At 38.9% G+C, this 13,176-nt stretch overlaps 1 protein-coding gene across 3 annotated transcripts in view; it reads right to left on the reverse strand.

Moving 5' to 3' along the window:
• The window catches only part of cacna2d3a (calcium channel, voltage-dependent, alpha 2/delta subunit 3a), a 105,574-nt gene that overhangs the window by 28,249 nt on the left and 64,149 nt on the right, over positions 1–13,176 (reverse strand). For all 3 annotated transcript variants that reach the window (XM_067528083.1, XM_067528082.1, XM_067528081.1), the window contains 13 exons: positions 11,410–11,481; positions 11,001–11,081; positions 10,325–10,399; positions 8,896–8,979; positions 8,726–8,797; positions 7,869–7,930; positions 7,660–7,727; positions 5,744–5,789; positions 5,201–5,298; positions 4,986–5,079; positions 4,693–4,788; positions 4,423–4,544; positions 3,546–3,623 (listed from right to left, as the gene is read on the reverse strand). In XM_067528083.1, the coding sequence (XP_067384184.1) occupies positions 3,546–3,623; positions 4,423–4,544; positions 4,693–4,788; positions 4,986–5,079; positions 5,201–5,298; positions 5,744–5,789; positions 7,660–7,727; positions 7,869–7,930; positions 8,726–8,797; positions 8,896–8,979; positions 10,325–10,399; positions 11,001–11,081; positions 11,410–11,481 (1,048 nt within the window). The remainder of the gene's footprint in view (positions 1–3,545; positions 3,624–4,422; positions 4,545–4,692; positions 4,789–4,985; positions 5,080–5,200; positions 5,299–5,743; positions 5,790–7,659; positions 7,728–7,868; positions 7,931–8,725; positions 8,798–8,895; positions 8,980–10,324; positions 10,400–11,000; positions 11,082–11,409; positions 11,482–13,176) is intronic.

The raw sequence follows: 13,176 nt of genomic DNA on the forward strand, positions 1-13,176 counted from the left end.
GTGGCAATTAATTTGAGAAAGCATGCGTCTTTAAATGCAGAAGCATTTTTAAAAGCGATGTATTTTAAGGATAAAATGTGTTCACTTAGGCATAAATAGGGTCATTCCAGGATTCTGCAACATTGGTGATAAAAATAATAACTCACTCAATTCTGAAATTGAATCCAAACATTTGGCAAAGAAAAAAAAAAAGCCACTGACACTAATACATATTTCTCTATTTGTAACATATTTTGTGCAAATCACCTGTCATCACAAACACATAATTCAAAGTGGATTACACTTTGTTTTAAGTGACATGTTCAACAATATTCTACTTGTGAGAAAAAAACTGTAAAAAACTATGTTTGCATCTTTGACATTATTTTAATATTTATTTGTCTATTATTTTAGATTTTTGACACAGACAATATACAGTGACCGTAAATTTTAGCATTTTGTGTACACGGTCTATTAATATTATCTGTGTTTTAATAATTTGCCATTATAAGTAATTGTTATCTTGCGCAGCATAGTGTAGAGGCACATGAATGTACACAGATGCTTTTGGTCTTAATGCCTGATGTGCCTTTATGGTTTCCTGCACGTGGCTGTGGATGTGACCATAAACAGTGGTCACAAACATGCGTGTACATACACACAGTAACATTGTGACTCAAATAATGTCTGCAGGGTCCATGGTGTATGATGTCATCAGCCTGTCCTGTTAAGTTAGTGTATTTGTGTATTTGCAAGTCTACAGCTCAGTGGACCGCGGAGCAGTGAAAACTGGCCCTAACTGGCCCACGCTAAATTTGCATTCTAGCCTACATCTCTCCTCCCATCTGAGTCTCTTATATAAACCCATCCTTACAGACATCCCCTGATCTGACAAGCGTGGTCGTCATTACTGTACATCAGCACCCACTGTAACAATGAATCTTAACGATTAGTCTTTTTTTTGCTGCGAAACAGCATTTTGAGAGAAAAATATCCTAAAAGAACAGTGATCGAGTCAACGGGGTCAAATAATACTGTGGGCTGGTGTAAACTGCGGGCTGCTTGTGCAACGCTTGGCTACAAATCTGATGCACACTCTATGTGCATGTGCATTTATGTGTGTGCAAGCTGTGGCACTGCACAGACTCTCCCATCTCTGTCCTTCTGCTCCAGTGGGTTCCCCCAGGCCAAGAGTACCCACAATGCAATGCTTTCATGCCAAGGCATTCAGGCACCGTGAATTAATTTTCCCTTTCTCTGCCCTTTTTTTCTACTTATCACTTCATTTCCTAAATATTTCCAAAACTTTTTTCCCTTTTTTATTTTCTCATTTTCTTCTCTACATGTTATTGTTTGATTCCTCAGCTGGCATTACTACCTTTTATCTACTGAAAGGAGAACTCAAACAGTTAATTATCTGGAGAAGTCTTTATATCTGTTCTCCATGTTTGTCTTTGGTACACATGTTGGGCAATGGAAAAGACTACAATACTCCAATACCTACATACTATACAATGTACTGGATACTATAGCTGTAGCTTATTAATTCAAGACATGTGTGATTACTTAAGTTACAGTATAAATGCAAAATGGGAAAACAGGACTTTCAATATGAATTAAACGTGGAATCAAATGAAAAAAATGATTTTGTAATTTGCTAAATTACATACAGTGGGGGTTCACCCGCTCACTGCAAAGATCCAAACCATCTTGGATTACCCTATACCTAAAACCAGACGTGAGCTCCGCCAGTTTCTGGGCCTGGCTGGGTACTATGGAGGATTCTGTAGAAACTTTGCTGATATTGTTGCTTCGCTCACCAGCCTTACTACTGTCACCAGATCTTTTGTCTGGTCTTCTTCATGTGAAAATGCTTTTCAGTCTGTCAGGCTCTCCTGTGCAGCATACCTGTTTTAGCAGAACCGAATTTTGCCTGCCCCTTTAAACTGGAGGTAGATGCCAGTGCCAGTGGTGCCGGTGCAATACTGCTGCAAGAGGATGGGCAGGGGGTCGATCATCCCATCTGTTACTTCTCCAAGAAATTCAACCAACACCAGTTATAATACAGCACAATTGAAAAAGGAAGCCCTCTCAGAACTTTTAGCCCTCCAACACTTTGAGGTTTATGTTGGCTCCAGCTCATTACCAGTCGCTGTATTTACTGATCACAACCCTCTTGTGTTCTTAGGACGAATGCAAAACTCTAAACAGAGATTAATGAGGTGGTCCTTGCTCGTACAAGATTTTAATTTCGAAATCCATCACAAAAAAAGAACAGAAAATGTTGTTGCTGACACTTTGTCACGTGTGTCTACCTGTTTGTAATTGTCAGACATTTAAGATGGGGTGTCTGTTGTTTTAGGGAGGGGGGTGTTACGGCCCTGGCCGTATGTGTTTTAATTGTTGTTCCTTTTGAGTTGTATTTTGTGTGAATGTTTTTGAATGAGAGTGAGTCTTTTTCTTGTTGTATGGATCTTTGTGTTTGAGTTATAGGTGCACTGCCTGATTGGCTGGATTGGGGGGCAGTACCGGAAGCTGATTGGTCCATCCTACACTTGCTGGAGTTCAAAAAGTACGGTTCCCACCAGCCAGACTGGGTTAGGGTTAGTGACTGTCTCTTCAATTTTTTGTTTCTTTCTAGAGGATAGCTAGCACTTTCTTTGGGAAATAGCTTATTTTGTTTATTATTTTGGCCTTGGTTCACCCTGAGTTATAGTGTCATGTTTGTATGACATTTTCTGTTGTGGAAAATAAATGTCGTACTTTCGGAACATTTGGATCCTGGACTTTGGTTTGGGGACCGGGGAAGGAAAAGCCTTATTTATGTTTGCATGTTGCACCCCTACCCCTAGACAGGGGCGTAACAGTCCTTTTTTCTGGTCAATTGGAAACAAAAAAAAAAGTTTTTCTTAAATTGCCATCAATAGCTGTACTATTAATTATTCCATTAAAAGTACGACTTTAGTTACAAAATAAGTCTTTCCTTAAGATAAGACCATGACTATTCTGTCTGTTTTTGGATCCTCTCACTTTTTCCATTTCACTTTCTTTCCTCTGCAACCAAAACAGTACTGAATAAAACAATCACTGCATTTTATACCATTAAACTGCTGATTGCACCAAGTTGCTTTACATGGGCGTGATATTGTAGGGCTTCTGAGTCATCAGGACATGAGGCCACAAAGAAATCCTCTAGGCCTCAATATGCCTTAAATAAGCACAGGCAAAAATGGCAAAAAGCAAATGCACAACAGGCATTTATGAAACTGCCTTCTATTAATATATTGAGATAGAAATACTTCTGGATGCAAACATCCATGCTGTGTTGCACTCGCCTTCTTTTCAGCATACGTTCATGCAGGGGCAGGCGCACAGACAAAAAAAGCAATAGTCAGTATATGTGGGCAGGGAGTGTTTCAGCTCAAATAGAGGGAAATAAGTAGGGGTAGGCAACTGTAAACCAGGAAAACAAAGCCTGCATAGCAGTATAAAGCAAAGAATATTACAGCCTCTGTCAGTGTAGAAGTGTGTGTGAGAGCGTAAGCGCCACTTGAGCTCCCACTTACCCGCAGCTATGGGTGATTTCCTCTCATCCAGAAGCTGAATGGCAGTACTGGCCAATACAACACTCTTGTTTTCTGTTCCTAAGCCACACACATAAGCACACACAAACACAGCACATATCACACAGAGTTCATATCACAGTCATGTCATAATTTCTTATATTAGCTCTGAACTGACCACAGGGAGGTTGGCGAGAGAAACGCTGTTCATAAATACCACAGACTACTATTTCATGGCTACAGCTAACTGCCATAGTCAAGAGAGGAAGAGTGCATCCAAGGAAAGTCCGGCGAGTAAATAAGAGGCTTTCAGATTACGTCTATTAACTGGCACTAATGGAAAGCCTGAGGCTAAGGACAGATGAGAACACATTCTCCCTTTGGAAAGGAAACCATTTCTTAGAGACATAGTTAAACTGAATATGTGTGAGGTGTGTGTGCGTGTGTGTGTGCTTGTGTGTTGTGTGTAGTATGTCAGTGTGTGTTTTGTGAGTGTGTAATTGAATGTTCTGGCTAAGTCACTATGGAAAGGGCTGAACCTTTTGCTAACATATCTTATTTCAACCCACAGCAATCAGTCCGGTCCACAAGAACACAGCTCAGAATTAATAAGAGAGGATGGGGAGGTAAAGATGCATAGCAAGAGAAAATACCCAAATATGTGCAAGATGGGGAAAACTGAAAAAGTGACTATATAATTTTATTTGAGCATTTTTTCGAAAGTGTAATCTTGTTTTGCCAATTTAATTTACTGCAAACTTACAAAGACTTGGTGCTGCTATGCCTACAGTGACGGTTTTAATATTATTGCACTAGTAATAGAAACTATGTGAAACTAAGAAGCGTTATCATATTTTACTATTTAAAGCATATAACTGACCTGTGTTGAACGGCAGAGAGTAGACAAATGTGCCAGGAACCTGTTCTGCTGCTCTCTTGTACCACAGGGGAAAGTGATCAGCATTGAACACCCCCTCTTTGTCTTCAGCTGTCAGGAAGTCTCTTGAAGCAGACAGGAAACAGAGGTGATGAACATGCAAAAGACAAGAAATGCTCTTTGGAACCAGAAATGGAGTTTGCATATACACTCTCTGCATGTAGAAAAAATACATTATGTACTGTATACTGTAGATACATTCAGCATACTTACTGGTTTGTAAGCTCATCAGGGACCACAAAGAGGTTAATTCTCGACAGGCCTGTTCTTGTGCCCAGGTAGGCGATTTCCACTCCTTTATCAGAGTTCCTGCATATTGTGTCAAAAACATAACCTGTAATTGTGTGCAATTATAGGTTTACTAGCAGTAAACTAAAACCAAACAAATTCTCTTACAACAGCCATATTATTGTTTTTCTATTTAAAAAAATGCAGCATTTTGACATTTGGCCCTTAGAAACATAATACGTTTGTATAAGAACACGGACAAAGAGTGGGTGACTTACTCTGATTTATTTAGCACCAGGCTGGTCCAGTAGGCCTCCAAAGGGGCAGTCACGACAGCGTCAAAGAGAACCTCCTGAATTAGCTCCTTGTCACCTAACAAGACATAAAGCATATATGAAAGGAACAAATATAAATTATGATCATTAGCTAGTCAATGACCACAGAAAATATTAGTCAATTTCAGCTAAGGTGAGCTGTAGATGAGTGAACTAACATTGTAGGTGGGGTTCATGTCCACTGAGGTAGAGTTTGATGGCTTCTATCTGGGACAGGTATCGGTGCTCTGGGTGTTCATCTGTGTTGCAGTATGTCCTGTTATGTAACAAAAAATTACAAAATAAATACATTGATAATTTCCTCTGGACATTTTTGAATCAAAACTCACTTTTTATCTTCTTAAAACTATAATTACTATTAAATAACGGTCATATCATTCAATTACTTCCAGTTGCTATTGGATTGCAAGACATCTACGATGAATCAGATGTGAATTAAAACAAAGTCGGGTTTTCCCAGTTTGAAAAGCATTTACTGTAATTTGTTTAGATGTTGGTTCCCAGTCCTGGTTACCACAAGTCATCAAATGACAAAAACCATCAAGTCAAATTCCAAGATCCCAAACTTGTTGTGCAACTGTTGCATTGTGATAAAATCACAACTTTCTTAGATTTTTTTAATTGGAAGTGTATTTAGGACATAGTCCAACAACAATATAATTTGAATAAGTGACAAGTAACTAGTGTTCATATACTCTTACCATTCATCTGCCAATGCTACATCAGGATGCTCCAAGTCATGAAGTCCTTTAACAAAATAAGAATTATAGACCTCAAATAAGCAATACTAAATAAGCAAAGGCAGTCAAAATGAACTCATCATATTAGAATAGGCGTCGAAACCGTCAAATGCACACACACCGATACACACACAAAGCAGGGGTGAAAAATGTGTTTTTTGAATGGATGTGACAGTTCTGATTAGATCAGGAAGAGCCAAGTCATGCTCAGAGGGCTCTGCATGATGGACATGTTTAGAGAAACACACACACATACACACACATCACCGTCACATGAATATTAACATGCATGAGGCTGTACATAAAAATAGACACATACACACAAACGCACACATACATAGACATAAACTACACTGCACCTAAGGAGCTGCTAAAGCAATATTTAACTTCCTGTCCAATTGTGGCTTTCAAATTCATTATAACTACAATACTAATGAATGTGTGTGTCAGGGTGCAAGAGACAGAGAGATCGAAGGAAACTCGAGAAAGAAAGACTAAACATACAAAATTATGCATAGATATGTTCATGGTGGCTGTGAATTGTGGCGAGTTAATTCAGTCAAACAATACTTATATTGTTCTTTGGGAAAGTATTGAGGACTTGTACTTTATTTCTTAAACTATATTTTGGCTTAGGCATTTTTGTGGGAAACACTGGGGTGTGTACTACACTGCCATCACCGTATTTCAGAATCAGAAATCAGAATCCGAATCAGAAAACTGTTTATTGCCAGGTACAGTTAAGAACCCTTTACAGTACTAAGAGTTTGTAACAGAGTAAAAGTGGAGAGACAAATTCATTTCACATTCATCTATAATAATACCATATCATTCATAAGTAACACAAATCCTGTTATATATGTATATTGTTATATTGCAGTCATTCTTCTATTATGTAAGCGTTAATTTTTTGTTTTAGTTTTCTTACATTAGTAACTGTCTATTTTCAGAGGTGGAACAAGAACAAAATTTCAGTACTTAAGTAAAAGTGCCAATACTTAAGTAACAAAAATCCACTAAAAGTAAAAGTAACATATTAGACCCTTTGCTCAAGTTGAAGTCATGTCAAGTACACACAATCATTTACTTAAAGTACTGTAATATTTTTTTTAAAACAGTACAGAAATTGATGTTTTTTAATGTGCAAGTCTAGTCAATATTAGCTTTGGTAAAATTATAGCAAAGTCAATTTATAGTAATTTATATTAATTTATGGAAAATAAAGTCAATGGCAGCTGGTAAAGTTAGAACTTATACAAACCACTTTATGTACTGACAGCTGGTTAATGAAAATTAATACATTTGAATTTATTAGTTGGTTGTATTTGTTCTTAAGTACATTAAACTAGTAACTAAAATTGGAAGTTGACTGTAGTGAAAAAAGTGCAATATTAGCTCTAAATTGTAGTGGAGCAGAAGTGGAAGTAGAATCGAAAATACACAAGTAAAGCACAGTACAAGTACTCCCAAGTTGTACTAAAGTACTTGAGTAAACGTACTTAGTTATATACCACCACTGGCATTAGTTATAAATGCCAACTATTGCTATAGACTGTAAGTGTATAGTAGATGATGTTTCTATTAAAGTGTGTACTCAAAGGTTTCCAACTAGTTGGTAAAGAAAAACAAACAAAAAAAACCCTTCAAACCCAAAATTGAAACATGGTACTACAATAAATGAGCTAAACACTATATATATATATATATATATATATATATATATATATATATATATATATATATATATATATATATATATATATATATAGTAGAATATAAATATAGTGAGCAGCAGAGTGAAGGAGTGAGACCAAAACAGACAGAAGGTTACAGATAAACATAATAACAAAGACAAAGCAGAGAGGAGGATTTCCTACCTTCCTCTACTGTGACATTGCCTTTGAAGAAAAACTTCCCATGGCCTCTGGAAAGAGCTACCCCTAGACTACAATACAAACAAAACACAAAGGTCTCTCTAAAAACACAAATCTCTAGTTCTTTGTTGTGCAGAAAAACGTAGAATACTGACACTTCAGTTACTCAACACTTTGTTCAGCGCTCTCAGAAGTGTCGCAAGCTGTCTTACCTGAAAGGAGTCCCTTTGATGTCTGTGTAGTAGTAATCATTGTGCAAAACCAGCACACGTTTCTGAAATAAAAGGAGGGACATTTTATTCTCTGCTGCAGTAGTTGGCAGTACCATGGTTCCAATCTGATGTAATTCCCTGCACTCTGCCTCCATCTAGTGGTGCAGGGAGTGCATGCTTTCAAGGGGCGGCCTTTCACACGACCTGTGATTTTGCAGAAGGATTTGAGTTTGCAATGTGAATAAGACTTGTAATATGTGTGTACACTTGAGTGTGTATGTGTGTGTGTGTGTGTGTGTGTGTGTGTGTGTGTGTGTGTGTGTGTGTGTGTGTGTGTGTGTGTGTGTGTGTGTGTGTGTATGTGTGTGTGTGTGTAGAGATACATCAACACACTGAATGCTTAATAATCAGGCTAATTTCTAATTGACTAAGCTTTGAAAATGCAAAGTGCTCACATGCAGACACACACCGGAATGCCTCCCTATCTCTCTCTCTCTCTCTCTCTCTCTCTCTCTCTCTCTCTCTCTCTCTCTCTCTCTCTCTCTCACTCTATCTCTATCTCTCAGTGGTCTGAGTAAAAGAAAATCATTGGGCTCCTGTCTCTCCTGTATTCAGCAACATGTGCTTGGTGGAGATAAGGAGCTCACACATAGACAGGCACACACTCTTGCATGCAGAGCAAACCAACTCAGAAACTAAATTCCCCAGTCAATCCTGTACATCACTGTGCCAAGTGCCAACCCCCTCGGCAGAGTGGATTCTCCCTGTTGAGTATTTTCTTTGGCTCATCCTTTGGGACTATGTGAAAAGGTCTTGTTGGCATGTATTTGTGCAGTTCTGAATTTTGGATTCCTCACCCCTTTGTCGACACTTTTCTTCACCTCCATGGAGAAGGTCCCCGTCTTCCTGTTGACCATGGCATTTCTCAGCTAGCAACAAAAAAGAATGTACCAAATCTCAAATGTCACATTGTTAGCAACACCGTTACTGTATTGGTGTTTAATGTAGATTATTACAAGTGCCTCACCGTGTCATCCTTATCCTCCCATTCCACCTCAGACAGGTCCACACTGCTGTAGTTAGGCTTTCTTCTCTTCTTGCCATCCCCATACTTGACGCACAGGCCCATTGAAACACATGCATGCAGACATATAGATATATTGAAGAATTGTACTGTACTTTGGCTTCAACTCATTATTATCACTAAGCCATGCACTAAGTCACTTAAAATATTGTATTGTGCCTCATGTGATGTTTCCACAAAATAATTATGTAAAGCAAATTAAAAATGGAAAATTCTTAAAGGCACAGCAATCTTTTCTTTTCTCATTGGAAAATTAACAATCTTTGAACATGTATGATTCTTGCTCATTTTCAAAATCTTACTGCTCAAAATGGATGTCTCCTACTTTACCATGCTGTCCACTCTCATTATTTGAGCTAAAAATGTTTGTTATGTTGGGATGATCTTAAAGGTTCAAGGCGAGCTCAAAAGCATAAAGACTGGTATCAGAGGGAAACAACTGGCCTGGCCCTGTTCTATTCCTCTTATTGACAAACTGTGTCAGCACTCAAGATTTGGTTTTCGTTATCATAACTATTTATATGCTTTTTTAGAAATTATGACCAAATGTTTACATGTGTAATGTTCAGTTCTCTTCGCCTCTCCTACCACCTGGATGGCCACAGATCCTTTAAAGGTGAAAGGCCAGAACACTGGGCTCATTAATGTGTGCTATTCTTGTTTGTGGTTGAGTGTGTGTGCACATACTGTGTGTGCGTATTCATTTACATTCATCTGTCAGTTAGGACAGCCTCCCACCCCTTATTAGTTGTTAAACACTGTTCATTAACATCTTTAATTAGAACACTATTAAACCATCTGCCTGTCTGTCTCACTGTCTGCTCTTTCTCTTGCCTCTTGCCATTTTCTCAACCCTTCATATCTTTCCATTTTCACCCAGCACCGCACCCCTCTTTGTCACCCAGCACCTCATATTTAACAGGTTCCTTGCACTCCTCAGTCTCCCTCCCTCACTTCTTCTCAGCACTCTCGCCTCTCATCCTCTTGTGAGAGGAGAGAGTGAGTACAATAGAGTTAATCACAGCCATTCAGAAGCTGTATCTCTGTCTATTCACAGCACACCAGAGGCCTGGAACACACTCCCCTCATCTACATACTACCACGCAGCCAAACACATAGACACACACTCACAACGCACTGCGCATAGAGACATAGAGCACTCACACAGCTACACACACATGCTCTATGTAAATTGGCATCTCAATATGACAAAATCAGTAATTTACATGAACTCAAGGGTTAGTATTCCTCAGTCACCTATACAAAATAAATTAATGCATTTGAACTTCGATCTCTGTGACCTCAAAAGTATTGTTATGATAATATGTTTGACACTTTCGACTTGCTGAATGGAGCTGGAGATAATACTCACAAGTGGCCGTAGATCTGGGTGTGTGAGGATGTAGCCGTTGTTGGTGATTGCAAAGGCGTAGCCATGAATGCCCAGCTAGGATACACACAAAGACCACACCAAAGAGGATGGATGACAAATCTGTACCTCATTGTAAGTCCTGGCTAATCAAGCTCTTTGTAATTTTTACAGGGAGACTCTTTGTAGCATACTAAAACACCAAGAACCACACAATACAAGAGGATGAAGTCATTCATCCACGTCTGGCAAAATAATACGGTTTCAAATGTCAAAACCTTACACCCCACCAAGGTTCACTGACACTATGATAATGCATCAAAATACATAATGTGTATAATTTTCCTGTCATCACTGGAGTGAGTCCAGAACAGGCCGTGAATAATCAGTGTCAAAACTTCAACAAAACCTCAGATTTGTCTCCTCCTGGGTTTCGTGTTTAATGGAGCTGGACTGGTGCACCTGCAGATATGAGTGAAAAGCTAAATCATTTCACCTGTTCTAGTGTGTCTACTGACTTAGCATGTAGGTGAATAGAGAACTCACATTCCCAATCTTATAATTGAAAAGACATTTAAGTCTGGCTCTGACTATAAAAGGTGTAAAGATGTAAAGAGCTGTCTTATATAGCCAGTCGGATAATGACTTTGAAGAATAACAGTGAAGTCAAGTGTGGTACCTTATATTTGGGGATGGTCTTAAGCAGCTCAGAGACAGGCACATCTGTCCCAACAACCCCTAATAGGATGCCACGGTTTCTCTGGAAGCACACACAATACAACGTTGTTGAACTTACACGACACGACACAGTCTGTATAAGATCAACTGTTTATGAAAGAAAACATCCAGATTTTTATGTATTCAAGTAGTGGTTCCTCTCCTGCATCCTAATCTGGTTAAACCTAAATTAGTGTCTATCAGGTACATAACTAGCCATTATTTCACAATTCTTCAGTAATTCTGCAAGAGGTGATCACATCGTTTATAATTTCAGCTGCAAGTTGTTGCCGTTCTCCAAGTTAGGGAAACCTGTTATTATGTTAACTTATTATATTTTAATGAATCTTCATAACTCTATGTGAACTTACCGTCTCATTCTTGGTACTGAACACTGGCATCGCGACTGTGGTCATCAGAACTGGACCCTGGCCATCCTCCAACTGAGTGAGTCACGAGAGACAAACGGTAAAAGAGAACATTGAGAGGGTAAGACAGAAAGAGAGACGAGAGATTAAGGGAAAAGAGGGAAGCTAATGATGAAGGATTATTGTTATAGTTACAAAAGAATTATGACTACACAGCACATTGCACAGATGCATTTTTTATGAACCATCTTGTCTAGTGACACTCAGACAGTGATTATTTCAAAGCTGCATAATGCCTGTTCCTTCAGTAGTGAAACTGACAAGAATTCCTTGAGCGCACCTAGTCATATTGACTTCTTGAGGGACCTACAAAACTCCCATGACATGTTTTATTCATGTTTATGATTTGCCTTAAAGTATCTTCAATCCACAGCCTGCCTTTGATGTAGTGCAGAAAAAGCTTATCCAAAGACTGTGCTTCTAGTTTGGATCTGGGCATTTTCCCTCCCCTAAGAGTGCTTGAATAAATATGATATGTATCGTTCCAGTGGCTGTCTGTATCTGTTGTTGATATCAATTAGAGATGAAAGCTTGACACTGTTATGAGGAGACTGGAGGAAGGCTTAACGCTCAACAAGTCTGGTCTTGTCCACTCAGAAATGTTGCAGCTCTCGAAATGACGATCGCTCATGCAGGTTGTGTTTAAGTCACAAGTAACTGTTGAATTAAGAGAAAAATGCCCCCACAAAGATTTAAGTTTGATGTGGTGTCAAAAACTGCCAATCATGTCACACATGAATTTTCTCAGCTGCAGCAAATAATATTATTCTATATATTATTTAGATTATGTTATGACTTAAATATTAGATTCAAAAACAGTACTTTCTTAGAGAAATAACCCATTTAATTAAACCTCTTAAGTGAACGTTACACACTCTCCTTCCTCTGGCACTCACCCCTCATTCCTACGGTAATAATAGGTAATGACAGAAAACTGCTCGCATCCATTTTGTTTCTTACAGGCACTGGAGAAAGGGGAATTGGTGACCTGAGCTCAGACAGCTGGTAATAGCAATCCAGAGCACAGCATTGGACATTAAAGGGAGAACAAAGCACACTTAAGTACAGCAGCTGTAACAATAGACAGCCTTGCTGCTGGAGAATAGGATCGATGAAAGGAGAGAGGAAACGAGCAGAGACTCATCTAAAAATACAAAATCTATTTCCAAGCACAGGCCTATTGTATCATATATCACCAGTCTGTAAACATATGGACCAACATTTATTTTGTAGCCACACGAACTGTTGTTGGCTAGTCCCCTCAAGTGTGCATATGCACACAAATATGAGAAGCTTTATTTCTTGTATATGTGCATCTAGTGAAAATTAGGCTTGCCCAGCTGCTCTGGTTAATGACATACTGGAATTAAGCAGATAACAAGAGCAACATGGGGAAAGGCAGCCAGAAAGCGGCATCTGTTGGATTCAAAGCCAGAATCACTGATACAAATGATCCACACATGGATGCAAGGAGAGGGATTGAGGCCTTGAACCCTAAACGATTGTCCTCCAACATGGCCACACCCCAAGCCTCTAAGGGACTGCTCTGTATCTAGAATCTGACTAATCATACATGACCTCCAACTTGTAATGCTACTTCAAGACTCACACACACACACATTTGAGCAAAACCTGCATCATCATTGCCTCTGTGGTGTTATCTGTATCAGTCAGAGTAAATGAGGTGTGCGAGTCCTTTCCCCTGCTGTG

Source organism: Channa argus, chromosome 13 (genome assembly GCF_033026475.1).
Source record: "Channa argus isolate prfri chromosome 13, Channa argus male v1.0, whole genome shotgun sequence".
In the NCBI taxonomy this organism is placed as follows: Eukaryota; Metazoa; Chordata; class Actinopteri; order Anabantiformes; family Channidae; genus Channa; species Channa argus.